Source organism: Pelobates fuscus, chromosome 1, assembly GCF_036172605.1.
Source record: "Pelobates fuscus isolate aPelFus1 chromosome 1, aPelFus1.pri, whole genome shotgun sequence".
Taxonomy (NCBI): Eukaryota; Metazoa; Chordata; class Amphibia; order Anura; family Pelobatidae; genus Pelobates; species Pelobates fuscus.
Window position 1 is genome coordinate 300,246,901 of NC_086317.1, and position 14,443 is coordinate 300,261,343.

The 14,443-nt window shown below is 36.8% G+C and overlaps 1 protein-coding gene across 3 annotated transcripts in view; it reads left to right on the top strand.

The window, feature by feature from the left end:
* The window catches only part of DMD (dystrophin), a 2,317,639-nt gene that overhangs the window by 2,242,963 nt on the left and 60,233 nt on the right, over positions 1 to 14,443 (top strand). For all 3 annotated transcript variants that reach the window (XM_063457949.1, XM_063457957.1, XM_063457965.1), the window contains 3 exons: positions 4,869 to 4,980; positions 11,220 to 11,356; positions 13,340 to 13,378. In XM_063457949.1, coding sequence (XP_063314019.1) covers positions 4,869 to 4,980; positions 11,220 to 11,356; positions 13,340 to 13,378 — 288 coding nt within the window. The remainder of the gene's footprint in view (positions 1 to 4,868; positions 4,981 to 11,219; positions 11,357 to 13,339; positions 13,379 to 14,443) is intronic.

Here is a 14,443-nt window from a genome sequence, read left to right on the forward strand (position 1 = left end):
GTAAATAGAGCACAAAGATCAAGCATTCTGAAAATGTAATAATTAAGAAAGTCAGTGATCATGTATACCATTTCATTGTTTTCTGTAGTGATTGTTGTCACTCTTAGAACTCTGCACTGCTCTTCTAAAAAAATCTATATTTTTATAAATACCCCCTAAAATGTCAGTTGGAGCTATAAATAAAACTTAATGACTATGGGGGTTATGTTTAAATAACTGTTATGTTTATTTTACCAGTGCAATCTATTTTTTTTTAATCATTACACTTGCACAAAGGTATCATACATTTTATCAAAATGGCGTAATAGGAAATTTAATAATATATTAATAATTATTTTTTTAACTCTAATATTCCATGTGCAGATATAAACTGCAAAATAATGGTGTAGAACTGTAGCACAATGAAGTGATGCACTTTTAATAAATATTTATACAACTTCTCTAATTTTAAAATAAAATGTTGGTCTTTTTGGATTTTTTATTTTTTTTTAGTAACCTTGTCACACATGGTGATCCTAATATATTTAAGCTCAAATTGTCAAAATGGCACTATTTTTCTCACTCATCATCTCTGTGCAGGGAGACACATTATACATCCTAAAGTAGGAAACTGCCTAGTAAATTAGAAACCGTATCTCCACTCCTATAATCTGCATAGTTTGCTTAACGGCTCTATTGTTTTCTTATAGCATACTCAGAGCATAGTAGATTTTCTTACTTTGACAATGCGCTCTCTCCCCAAGCCCCCTTTATTTTATTTTTTTGCAGTGCATATGGAATAACAAGCGTGCACGGGGTACCCCAAAGACAATCCTCATGCTTTGTAAACAGTATTAACAATGGAGTATATATTTGTCGTTGCACAATTTTTAGTTAGGAGTTGGAGTCGTGGGGGGAGGGGGGGTTCAGGGTGCCCACCTTCTGCTTGATATCCCGGAGAGCGGCCTCCTCTCCCGGGCTCAGCCCTTTGTAGGCCGCAGGCCTCGTTTGGTCGGTCCAATATCGTAGAAGTTCGGGAGAGGTACCGTTTGGTGCAGCAGCCTCTCCCGGGTTTGATTAGTAGAAGCTGCGGTCTAAAGGTGTCTATTTCTGGGTGAAATACCTAATTTTTCGTCCCCAGACGTGGGAGCTCATGCTGCACACGTCTGGGCTGCTTGGCTGCTAGGCTCCGCCCCCCCAAGCCCCTTTTTTAGTGTCTCTCCCATTCAATCCTTTTTTTACTTTCACATTTGTCCCAACTTTTGAAATTGTCAAAGAGGGACATTGTAATTTTGACAATTAGCTGGGCTGTTATGAGAAATTTTAGGTGACTTATCAATACCAATTTATTAAACTAAAATGTAATTTAGAACAAGAACAATGTTTCTTACACAGACTGATTTCTAAACCCTTTTATTGTACTTTAAAGACACATTACTGTGAATATTATTGCTGTGGAACTCTGTTATACACACAGTCATAGTAATAATATGGAGGTAATAGAAAAGAGGGACAGATGCAAATGGGCCCAAAATCAGAACTGTCCCTCTTAAATAGGGAAACTTGAGAGGAAGCTGTCCTTCTCTCTTGGCCGCTGTTGCTGTGTGGCATGGCTCAGGTCTTTCAGAAAATGAGCTGTACTTGTACTTATACCCAGCCTCAGTGCTTAAATCCCAGTTTCTACTCTTCACCTTGCAAATAGATGTTGACATTTTAATGATAAAGCTGCGTGAGAAATTAGTAGCCAATAATGGAGTTTGACAACATTATACAATAACTGGAAGGGAATCCTTACCCTAGGTTGGCTCAATGACATTGACAAGCACCCCACAACTTTATAGATCACTCTGCTCCTGAATATTTGGTTAACTAGCCTTTGAATTTGCAGAGACTGGTTTATCTAATGTTCCAGGAAATAACAGGGTGGAGCAAAGATTATCCTTCCAATATGAGGAGGAACTGATGGAACCCCGAAAGCAGTGTTTCCAAAACTAGACCTCAAGACCCACGAATAGTCCAGGTTTTAACTGTATCTCCATTGGAATAAAACCGGGAAATACATAAATCCTGGATTGTTGGTGGGCCATAAGGGCTTTTTTGGGAACCGTTACCCTAGTGTGATAAGTATTGTAGAAGGCTGCTTATTTTTGTCAGACCTGGGACAACCATAAACATAAAGTACCTCACAGTGAACAAAATTAGGTAATTTTAAAATGGAGACATCGTGAGACAATCCAAATGATTGATACAATGAACCAGTGAGTTGCTATTGAACTGAATGCAGCTCTCATGGTTTGTTATACGGTCTGTCATTTTGCTTGAAGAGCCCCATAGAATTTATAGGATTATAGCATTAAATAAATGGTGTCTGTGTGATGTATTTGAATTGTATGTGGCTTCTCTCTACAGCTGCACATTTTAGTATGCAGACCATTCACATAACAAGTTGACATATCTGCTTTCCTGTCCCATCCAATAATAATGCAATTCTTGGTTATCTCATATTGTAAGGATTTTTTTTATATGCTTCAAAGAAGTACTATTGACATACAGTTCTTTTAAGATAATATATGAGTGAGTTAATCAGAAATGATTCCTTGCACTCTTTCTGCTCTGAGCAGTACAATCTCATAAATTATTTATCTGTGATGTTTTTTTTTCCCATAACAAAGTACCATGGTTAATCTGTTGCAATGAGTTTTTGAAAAGGAACATGAGAAATCAAAGCTTCCTGCAAAATGCTCCACATTATGTCCTGTGGTTTGTAAACTTCCCCTTAGAAATCTCGCAGAATGCATTTAATCAATAGACTGTGAAATCATAACTACCTCACAGAGAAAATGGCAGCTTTTTATTCACTCCCCAAACGTCCTACAAAAAAACACAAGCACCTCTGGAGTATTAAAATACTGAATGGTTGTGATCTCAAATGATATGAAATGCTTCATAAAATTGAAAAGGAACAAACTATTGTGCAACAGTTTTTGAAAATTATCTGCTGCAGAATATATATATATTTTTTTATTTGTGGGTGTGTTTTATGATATATTATTTTTTAAAATCTTTTAATGCCATGTTATTGTGGAAAGGTTTATGCAAGGATTAGATGGCTTCAGTTTTACTCCCAACATACAGGAAGACATTTATCAAAGTGTTAATAGTGGGGTAGTTTCCATGGAAACTAATGGCATCTCCAGACATATTCCATTGGTGATAGCTACTCTTTTATGACCTTGTACCACGTTTGCCATCACAACACTTTTAATAAATCTCTCCCACAAAATCACTTTGCTTCTTATTCATTCCCAAACTGATTTGAGGTCTTGTAGGCTGGGTTCTTAAAGTTAATTTTGATTGATCTTTGATTTCAACTTTTACAGAATCACTAAATCTACCGTTTCATGACCTCAACCTTGTATGTAAGGTGTAAAACTCCAGCCAAGGGAATGCATGGTCTCTCACTGCCATTCAGCTTACATCATATTTCTTTAATGTGTTAAGTGGGACCCTTAGTTTAAAACATTATCATACAGTTATCAATGTAAGACACCACATATTGGCAACAACTTTAGTTGAAAAAATGAAGAAAATTAACAAAAAAAAATTATGGAAAAAAACTGTTTGTTTTTTTTCTTAGCTTTTTGGCTTTTATATATGTTGAAACTATACCTGTCATCAAAGGTTTTATAAACCATTTACAGGCTGACCTTATCTCTGCTATTTTGGAGACCTATGATTTTTTTTTTCTTTTTGCGTGTCAGATTTCCTGGATCTGACCTGTCTCTACCATCACGGTTTGTTTCCCGTAGTGTTAATATCTCACGTAGCGACCTAGATTTCATGGAAAAAGTAAAAAAAACAAAAAAACGTAATTTGCATAATTGATCAGCAGTAACTGTTTATGTTGGTTATTAGATGCAAATTGTTTTCCTATTTAAAATTGGCAGATGTATATTGACAGGGAAGGTTGATAATAAAAGTTTTTTGGTGGGTAACGTTTACAGCCATAGTTTGATCCACGTGTCCCTTAAAAATCTAGAGATTCACAAAGGGAAACCTGGCATTGGGTTAGTAATGTATGTTGCAATATCAAAGAGGAACTAACATTAAGAAAATAATATTTTTTGAATAGTAGCAATTGTGGTTTTTAGTCTATTTATAAATGGGATTTTCTGTATATTTTAAAAGCCCAGATTGACCTCACAATGACTTCTTCAAAATATAATACAGGGCATTTTCATGTTAAATGTTGTTGTTTTTTTCTTTTTTTTTTTTGTGCACTTACTTATCAACATTGAGCCCCATTTACCTAAAATTACATAAAATGTCTGAAAATGGAAAAATAAAGGATGTCACCTTGAGAATAATTATATATTTAGTAGAGGGATTAAAATCCTATCCACATACATGAGAAGTGAATTGATAGTGTGGCAAAAAAACTTCACCATGGAGTGATGCAAGAGGGTTTATCAACTAAGCAATAAGGTGTGGTGAATTGAGCTCTGGTTTGCAAGGTTCAGGCTTAAATAACCAAGCTGCGAATATAGCTCCATTTGGGAATGATGTAAATCGCTACGATTCACTGTTTAGTGAACAACCCCAGGTTCTCCTTCTTGTAGGGTGACACGATGCTGGATTTCATATAGTGCCAGAAGTGCATGAAAATACATTGGCTTACTCTGCATGTTAACAAGAAGAAAAACTGTTTTGCAATCGCTTATAATCTAAAACATGAATCGACAAAGAACACCTTGTAATTTTTTTGCACTTTTACCCCGTGGAATGTTTTTACATTTAACTTTCTAGGCTAATTTACATGCAGCCTAAGCGGCTACTAATGATGTTCTCTTCTGTATGTTGCTGGGTAATAACTTATTTGCTCTCTTTAGGTATCGAAGTTTAAAGCACTTTAACTATGACATCTGCCAAAGCTGCTTCTTTTCTGGTCGTGTTGCAAAAGGCCACAAAATGCACTATCCGATGGTGGAATATTGCACTCCCGTAAGTACTATCCAGTCTAAATGGTGAACAATTATGTTATTATTGGGAAATGTCATATGTTTTTTTTTATTTTTTATTTTATTTTAAAGGGACACTATAGTCCACCTGAACAACGTTAGCTTAATGAAGCAGTTTTGGTGTATAGAACATGCCCCTGCAGCCTCACTGCTCAATCTTCTGCCATTTAGGAGTTAAATCCCTTTGTTTATGAACCCTAGTCACACCTCCCTGCATGTGACTTGCACAGCCTTCCATAAACACTTCCTGTAAAGAGAGCCCTATTTAGGCTTTCTTTATTGCAGGTTCTGTTTAATTAAGATTTTCTTATCCCTTGCTATGTTAATAGCTTGCTAGACCCTGCAAGAGCCTCCTGTATGTGATAAAAGTTCAATTTAGAGATTGAGATACAATTATTTAAGGTAAATTACATCTGTTTGAAAGTGAAACCAGTTTTTTTTTTCATGCAGGCTCTGTCAATCATAGCCAGGGGAGGTGTGGCTAAGGCTGCATAAACAGAAACAAAGTGATTTAACTCCTAAATGACAGTGAATTGAGCAGTGAAATTGCAGGGGAATGATCTATACACTAAAACTGCTTTATTTAGCTAAAGTAATTTAGGTGACTATAGTTCCTTTAATACTCATAAGTAATTCAAAAAGAAAAGAACAGAGCCTAAATAAAGATATGAGACACAATAGTGGTAGGAAAAAATGACCCCTAAATTGTTAACTTGTATGAATAAAAAAGAAAAAAACTACCATTAAAGCGGCACTGTCATGCCGAATCCTAGTTTTTTTTGTTTTGTTTTTAAAACCCCCCTCCCGCCTCCACTACATCCAATTGACCCCCTAGTCACCCCCAAATGCCCCTAAGCCCCCCAGATTACCTACTTATTAATCTGTATTTTCTGCCCCGATCTATATTCAGGGGTGGGGGGCCGGGGGGGACAGTAGGTCCCCCCCTATCTTTATTTAGGGCCCCCACCCACCGCTCAGGGGGGAGGACAGTTGTTTTTTTTTTTTTTTTTTTACAGTGAGCAGCCACAGACATGCCCCTACTCGCGGTATAGCGAGTAGGGGCATATTATTTACTAATACTAAGTAATCTTTACTTAGTATTAGTGAATTTGGCTGAAAGACCAATTTAGGTCTTTCAGCCTTTTAGTAGATAGCTCCCTGATACTGTGGGAATTAGTCTGCTGGATATGGAAGAAATGCCTCTTGTGCTCAAGTGGTTAAACAGCACACCAACGTGGTTGAAAAACTGCTGCACTAGTAGTGAAGAAGCCTCTTCACTACTAGTGCAGCAGTTTTGCAACCACATTGGTATTTCTTCCATATCCAGCAGACTCTTTCCTGCAGGGAGAGTCTAAAGATAGAAGCACTATACACTCCCCTCTATTATTTCAGCCACATTGTTTATAGCAAGTGTTTTAGATTACTAAGTATCTCATATCTTCTCACCGATACTTCCCTTGCTATTTCTCCTATTGGAGGGTCAGTGCCTTAGCCAGATTATAGGACATAGATTTAGCCTTGTGCTTTTTGTTTTTATTTTTTACACACTTTTTCATTTTAGTATATCTATTAAAAGTTACGTTTTAACATTCATTTGAACTGTGACAATATCTATCATGATGTTGAGACACTTACAGGACCACTCTAGGCACCCAGACGACTTCAGCTTAATGAAGTGGTCTGGGTGCCAGGTACCTCTAGGATTAACCCTTTTTTTTTATAAACATAGCAGTTTCAGAGAAACTGCTATGTTTATAATGAGGGTTAATCCAGCCTCCAAATCCTCTAGTGGCTGTCTCATTGACAGCCGCTAGAGGCGCTTGCGTGCTTCTCACTGTGAAAATCACAGTGAGAGCACGCAAGCGTCCATAGGAAAGCATTTGTAAATGCTTTCCTATGCGACCGGCTGAATGCGAGCGCGGCTCCTGCCGCGCATGCGCATTCAGCCGATGACGTCGCGATCAAGATGGAGAGGAGGAGGAAAGCTCCCCGCCCGGCGCTGGAAAAAGAGGTAAGTTTAACCCCTTCCTCTCTCCAGAGCCCGGCGGGAGGGGGTCCCTGAGGGTGGGGGCACCCTCAGGGTACTCTAGTGCCAGGAAAACGAGTATGTTTTCCTGGCACTAGAGTGGTCCTTTAATGGTAGTTTTTTTTCTTTTTTCTTTTTTTTCATACATCCTTTAATACTTAAGATTAAAAAAAACTGAGCCAAAAAAACATTCACATACAATACATATAAATATACAACTCGTGCAGTATATGTCCTTTTCAACACTGCAATTCTCTTTTTCAGTAGCATATACTATACAATGCATACCATTCCAGAGATTTAATCAGGAAACTGCCCAATGAGTTATTTATGTAAACTAACAAACAGACATGTTACAGGAAACACTCTCGGTTGTAAAAAGCATGCATAAAATACATCTATAATATAAATGTATATATTTCTATGATTATAAAATTATTGTAATACACATATAACTTAATTATGTTTGTTAGCCTTTTGGTATTTGTTTTCTGTATGTGAATATTGTCTAACAAGGAAATCTGCTGAGATCGCTTGCATAACAGTATTCCATAGGCCATCACGGGATGCCAGTGAACCTAGTCAGATAAAGGGGTTTTGCATGCACACTGCATAGCTGATGCACATAGTGCCAATCCTAGCCAACTGTGCTAACTCAGCACGGTTAATCAGGTAGGGCATGATCAAATCATTGCTTATTCAGGATGAGCACACTCAGATCTTTGGTTATTAGAATGACTGTATGCAGTTATTTGATTATTCAGGATGAGCGGCTCGCACATTTCTGGTTATGTAGGCTACCAGTGTGCAGCTCATTGGTTATTCTAGGTTGGTACACATAGATCACTGACTATTCAGGATAAGCATGCTCAATGATGCTTACGGAATATTCAGGGTTAATATGCACAAATGCATTGGTTATGCTGGGTGAGCAGCTCATTGGTTAAATGTGATGTACATGTTCAATAATCGTCAAGATGCCCATGGTCCACAAGATGCTAACAAAAGATCAGGGGTATTAAAGGTGATGTTCTCCCATAGTTGTTCCTAAGCTAAGCTCCCAAGGTGCTAAGCAAGCCTGTGGTTGGCAGACAATCATGTACTCCACCAACAGCTAAATGGGTGCATTTTGACACACATGACATAGAAGATTATTGCTGAATGCCACAGCTCCAGGCAGGAATATAACATAATTTTAAAATACCTTATTTGGGAATTTAGTCAATGTACACTGAACTTTAGTGTATTAAAACCCATTCAAGCCTGATACAGAAAAAAATTTAACCTCATTTCTGTGATACTGGCAAAATTGCACTTTATTATTATTATTATTATTATTTTAAACGTCATCAGTGGGGCCCCTTTTGGCATGTTGGGGTACCTTCGGGTACCTCAAAGCAGTTTGGTGTAGGAGCTACTTGAGAGTTATGAGTTGGAGATATGATGCCGTGTGCTGCCCTTCTCCACACTCAGAAATGCAACCAGACCAGGCTACAGAAGCTGAGGGGGGAAAATAAATAGATTTTTTCCCCCCATTTTAGTAAATAACCCTGATTGTTTCATTTCTCCTTTTCTCTGTATGCTTTCCCTTTGACTGCTAGTTGTAAAGGACAGAGCTTATACTAATCATTGACAGGGAGCTATTTGGAGGCACCCAGTTGCAGAATAAAGAGGTGTGGATTTCCACATTTAATTTCATTTTCTCACATATGCATTTGTTACGTCTAGGGCAGGGGTAGGCAACCTTTGGCACTCCAGATGTTGTGGACTACATCCCCCATAATGCTGGCAAAGGATCATGGGAGGTGTAGTCCGAACATCTGGAGTGCTGAAGGTTGCCTATGCCTGGTCTAGGGATAGACATAATAAAAAAACATCCTAAGATGTGAGCGTTCACCTATAAAAACACAACATATAATATGCGTTCACTTTAAAAAGACAATAAATGTTAAGCATCGGCGCTTTAGCAGAGAAAGACGGAAATGTGGTTGAAGAAACACCGCAAAAAATGTAAATCTTCATCTTCTATTTAGACAAAGGCAAGCAAATGGACTGTAGCACTAAGGAGTTAATAGTCTCTAGTTTAAAGAAAAGAAAATATGTGGTCTGTACTGGCTTTCTTTTAAATCTTTGCTGTTTACTTAATATTTGTAGAGCTCATTTCAACTACTATATGAACTAGGGAACACCGTTTCGAATCTTCGGGCAAGGCACTTATGAGTATATATCCGTCTACCTCAAACTTGTTTGAGCAGAGCCTTGTTCACCTTCAAATATCCCCTTTAATTGTAAAATGCTATATAAAGGCTAATAATAGAAGGTTGACTTTTTCAATATTATCTTTATGCCATAGAAATAATTTTCCAGTCAAGTGACAAAGTAAAGCTTCCTGAAATGTGTTGACTAGTTGACGACGGCTGGAATAACTGCTCAAAAGTCTATATAGGGATTAAGAAAACAGCAAATTGTTAACCATAACTGCTACCTTATGTGTTTATGGTTCTTTGAGAGTTGTTTTAAGACCTATGAAGTGACTTGATACATGCAACCAAACAGTTAAGCACAGTTAAAATGTTTGAGGTTGTTTTTTTTTTCTTTCTGATTCATTGTTGTGACTTTGTAAATGTTATTGTAGTTGCTGTCTTGTGTAGTGCAATGCATAACAAACGAGTCCCTATCCTTGAATGCACTCATGTGTTGAGTTATATGGAGTGGCTTAAAATGTTTATTGGTGCTCAGGTGTTGTATGGTCCAAGATTTTTGGCTGCTGGTTAAATAAACGTTGATCCATGACTGAATTTAGCTTTGAACTTTGAAGTACAATAAAAGGTACTAAGAAATGCTAAATCACATTGTCATGAGCCACTAAATAATGGGTAAGTGCCAAATGCTTTCCTGTAAAACCTTTAATACCTCAATGCCTATGTTCGCAAGGAGAATTCTGAACAAACAGAGCTTAAACCCACTTTTATATCCCAGTGTAACAATATTTACTTATTTTCCATTTGCACTTTGACTACGTGAGATATGTTGGGTATGTGTGTGTTCTTCCTCGTCCTCCCTCTGTTCCTGTGCATCTAACTCGTCTGGTAACAAATTACAAATATATGTCTGTTAGTCCATCCAGTGTAAAGCATTGCGCAATTTGTTGGCGCTTTACAAAAATTATAATGTATATGTGTGTATATTTACAATCTATAGTTTTATTGTATGGAATTGTTTTATTTGTTCATACTTATTAAAGGGACAATCTAAGCACCAAACTACATAATTTTGAATGAAGTAATTTTGGGGCATAGGTGCAACTCCTGCAGCCAAATGAAAAACTTCAATTTCTGTAAATGTCACTGTTTACTTTTTGCAGTTTCCACACCTCTAGTGACTGTCAGACAAACAGCCACAAGGGCCTCCAGACTGAAATATGCTGAATTATTGAATCTATTTCGATGTCGGAAGTCAGCATGCAAAGAATGCCAATGTTGTGTATACTAATTTATGAGAAGGATTGACCTCAATCCTTCTCAAAGAAAAGTAATGGGTTGTTGGACTGAGGCATGTGCTGTATGACCTCAATGCTTCTCTGTGAGTAACATCTAATTAGACACGTTATCAGGGTTAATGAAGAGCACTTTAGAAGAGGAGTGTGTCTTGGTGCTGTAATACAATTAAAGGACCATTTCACATCCCAAAACACTTCAGCATGATTAAGTGGTTTATGGGTGAGGAGTATCCTAGTTTAACCCCAGTTTATAAAAGTGCTGATTTCTATGGCAAATCAGCACTTTTAAAAAAATGACTAGGCAACAGCCCCCTGGTTGTCAATCAAGCAGCCACTGAGAGTTGCAGTCTCCTTCCATTAACACTCCTGGGATAACGGAAGTGGCAGGTACGCTCTACTTGGGTATGCCTGCCTTCCTCACAGACCTCAGACCGGCTTCTCCATTTCAAACCTCAGACCAGATGTGCGTGCACGTGGACACCAAGTCAGAGGCTTCTCCTATAAGTTTAATGGCCTTTTTGATATTTATTTTTACAGTAATAAAGGAACACATGTAATGTAAAATACATTTTAACAAAATATATATATAGTTTTGTTTTTTGTTTTTTGTGCATTTTTCTTTCATGTTAAAAAAAAAATGAGTGTCCCATTAAGTCTATTGTCCTTCATTTGTTATTTTTTTTTTTTTTTTTATTAGACCACATCTGGCGAAGATGTTCGGGACTTTGCAAAGGTTCTGAAGAATAAATTTAGGACAAAAAGATACTTTGCTAAACACCCAAGAATGGGTTATCTGCCTGTTCAAACAGTCTTAGAAGGGGACAACATGGAAACGTGAGTAATTGGCATGGTGGTTGCGGACCCACCTTTCATCTCTCTAGCAAAAACATTTGTTCTCTTTGTTTTTTGTTTTGCACACTGCACTTGTTTAGCTTTCTTTTGGCAGCAGGAAACACAGGCTGATGTATATAATTACTCTGTGTTAACTTTACCTACATGGCGCTCTGCTGTCTGTATCAAGACTACTTTATAATCCACACAGGATGTGATCTATGGCAACTTATACAGTATGCACAAGAAAGTCATTACAATCTAATTGACATATATCTCATTGCAATATAGCAGTAATATTTAATTTTAACTATTTCCATTCTGGCAACCCAAATCAATTCATCTCTCTTTGTTGGACATGATGACGCCTAATAATAAACAGATGCATTCAAGTTTGAGATTATCAGTTCAAATTCTGATGCAAGATATTCCATTTAATCACCTTTTACAGGTACTGTATACTAGAATCTCATACAAGATAATCTAGTAAATGGGGTTGCCCAACTGTGTGGGCTTTGCTCTCATCAGATGAACACAAAAGACCTGCTTTCATTAGCAATTTTATAATTTGGCACCCTAACTTCTCCTGGCAAATGGTAGTCTGCCCTGTTTTACTGTTTGCACCACCCTCTAAGACTCGAAAGCATGTCCCACCACAATATATATATCCAATATATTTCCTGGAACTCACAATGAGTAATAGTTATGTCTTTACGTATCAGTGCTAAATGATAACTGCTTTATTTAGTAATCTGTGTCAGCAAATGACATGTTGGCACAGCAGTGATATACAAAGAAGTAGCAGTAAACTGAGATTAGAGACTAAATTATTAAATACTTTTAAATATTTATATTGAAAGTATTTTTAACTTGCTAGATCAATTTCTGCACAGTGAGTCAGTGTAGTGTGTTCAGTAATTATAATTTTTTACAAAACACTTAAATAGACAATCTAGTCATCATAACCAGTCCAATGGGCTTTAGTGGCTACGCTGACAGCAGTCCCTATGTGCCATCCACCTGTAATCTGTCAAACCATTTACAAACCGTTTAACACTTACGTTGGTGTGTCCGTTGTTCACGGTACTTTCACTCTGAATTGATCACGTTTAAATCGTAATAATTTTCTACCACACTCAGCCAATAAGTACTGTCCAAACCTGGTATAAGTTGACATGATAACGTGGAAGTAAGCAGTTCTGCTATATCAGATCTAACGGACTGCGTGTGATCAATACCATAAAGTACGTGTCAAACCGTAAATGGTTTGACAGATTAACAGCTAATGTCTCTCGGTGACTCCTCGCACCATACCTACAAGAGTGCACTGGTTGTGATGCCTACAGTGTCTCCTTAATGCACGTCATTCTTCTGTCCTATTGGTAAGGGTAACTTAACACAATAGAAATAAATGGGAGCTTCTACTGTATGTACAGAACCTCCACTAAAGTGAATGGAAGCCTCTAATGGCTGGACTGCTTATGCTCAAGTATGTCCAGTTGATTTCTGTGTAGGAAATAATAGGCATGTGCAGAAATGTGTAACATATAAAGATGCAGATGGGAGTAAAAGTTGGAGAAAACCATTTTCCTACTCCTTTAACAGATTTACTAACATGCAAGAGAATATCTCCGAACTACTACAATTTGCATGCTAGTAAATAGAGTGCCAAGAGTGTCCCTTTACAGTCATTAAACATACGAACATTTTAAAAATAATTTAAAAAAAAAATTGTTACAAAATCCATTTTTGTCTGAATTCACATAATCACCAATAATGACCTTTATTAAGTAGTCTATTGTTTCAGCTTGTATTTCTCTATGCCTTTTTTTCTTTCAAATGTTTCTGCCCTGGCTGCTTAAGTTGGCATTAATTGTTGATTTCATGAAAATCATTCCATGTTTTTATTTATCTATTTATTTATTTATTTTTCTCCCTTGCGATTTCGATCTTTCTCTTCACCTCCCCATTTTTTTTGTCTTTCAGTCCTGTTACTCTGATCAACTTCTGGCCAGTAGATTCTGCGTGAGTACTTTTTATTTTGCGCTTCTGCTCTTGCAGCTTCCATGTGCGCTAATGATTTCACTTTTCCATGACCTCATATTCACCGGTTTTATTTATTTATTTTATTCCTATAACTGATGACGTTTTAATTTTGAGGGAAAATAGGAAGCAAAAATGAGCACTATGTTTTCTTTATTTTGTTTCTGATCAGTTATTAATCAATATATTATTTTAATTTCCAATCCTGTGGATGTCCTTCTTATATGCATTAGTGGTATAAGGAAAGCAAACAATGTACAAGGCATGAGATTTGTGCGTGATTGATATACAACCTAATGCATGCTCTTATAAAATTAACTCACTCCCTTGTTAAATGTATCCTCATGGGGTTTTCTGCAATGCAAGGTCAAATAGAGACCTGGAATAAGGCATCTGTAAATGGGAGGGGTGCAAAACAAGGTTGTGGCCCTGACTCCCCTTCAAAATGGAAAAAATTCAAATTTTATATGTCTGTAGAATATGTGTGTGTGTATATATATATACATATAAAATAAGTTGAAAAGTGCACTCAAAGGTCTTAATCCAAGTGATTTTTATTGATAATTATTTCATCGAAAGTGTAATTTATTATAAATAATAATTATCAATAAAAATCTATTGGATTAAGACTTTTGAGTGCACCTTTTTTACTTATTGGATATAATATAGTACGCTGGTTGCACCAAGGCTTATAGATTGAAAAATATTTATTTTTAAAAGGTGTGCATGCCAAGGACATTTGGAATATATATATATATCTCCAAGAAGGTGGCAGCACTCCTGGAATTAAAAAGTTCTAATCTTTATTTGTTGATATTTTAAAAAATAATCAACGTTTCAGTCCTCTGTATGGGACTTTCTTCAGGATCAATACCAATGCCACCTTCTTGGATTTCTGGATAACTAAGCCCTGGCTTAGCACCCGGCAAACAAGGGACTACTGTAGCGTGAGTGCAAGAGACTTTTCTTTTTTTATAATATATATATATATATATGTATGTATGTATATGTAATGTGTTTGTAAAATATCTGGGTGAGTATTCTGTG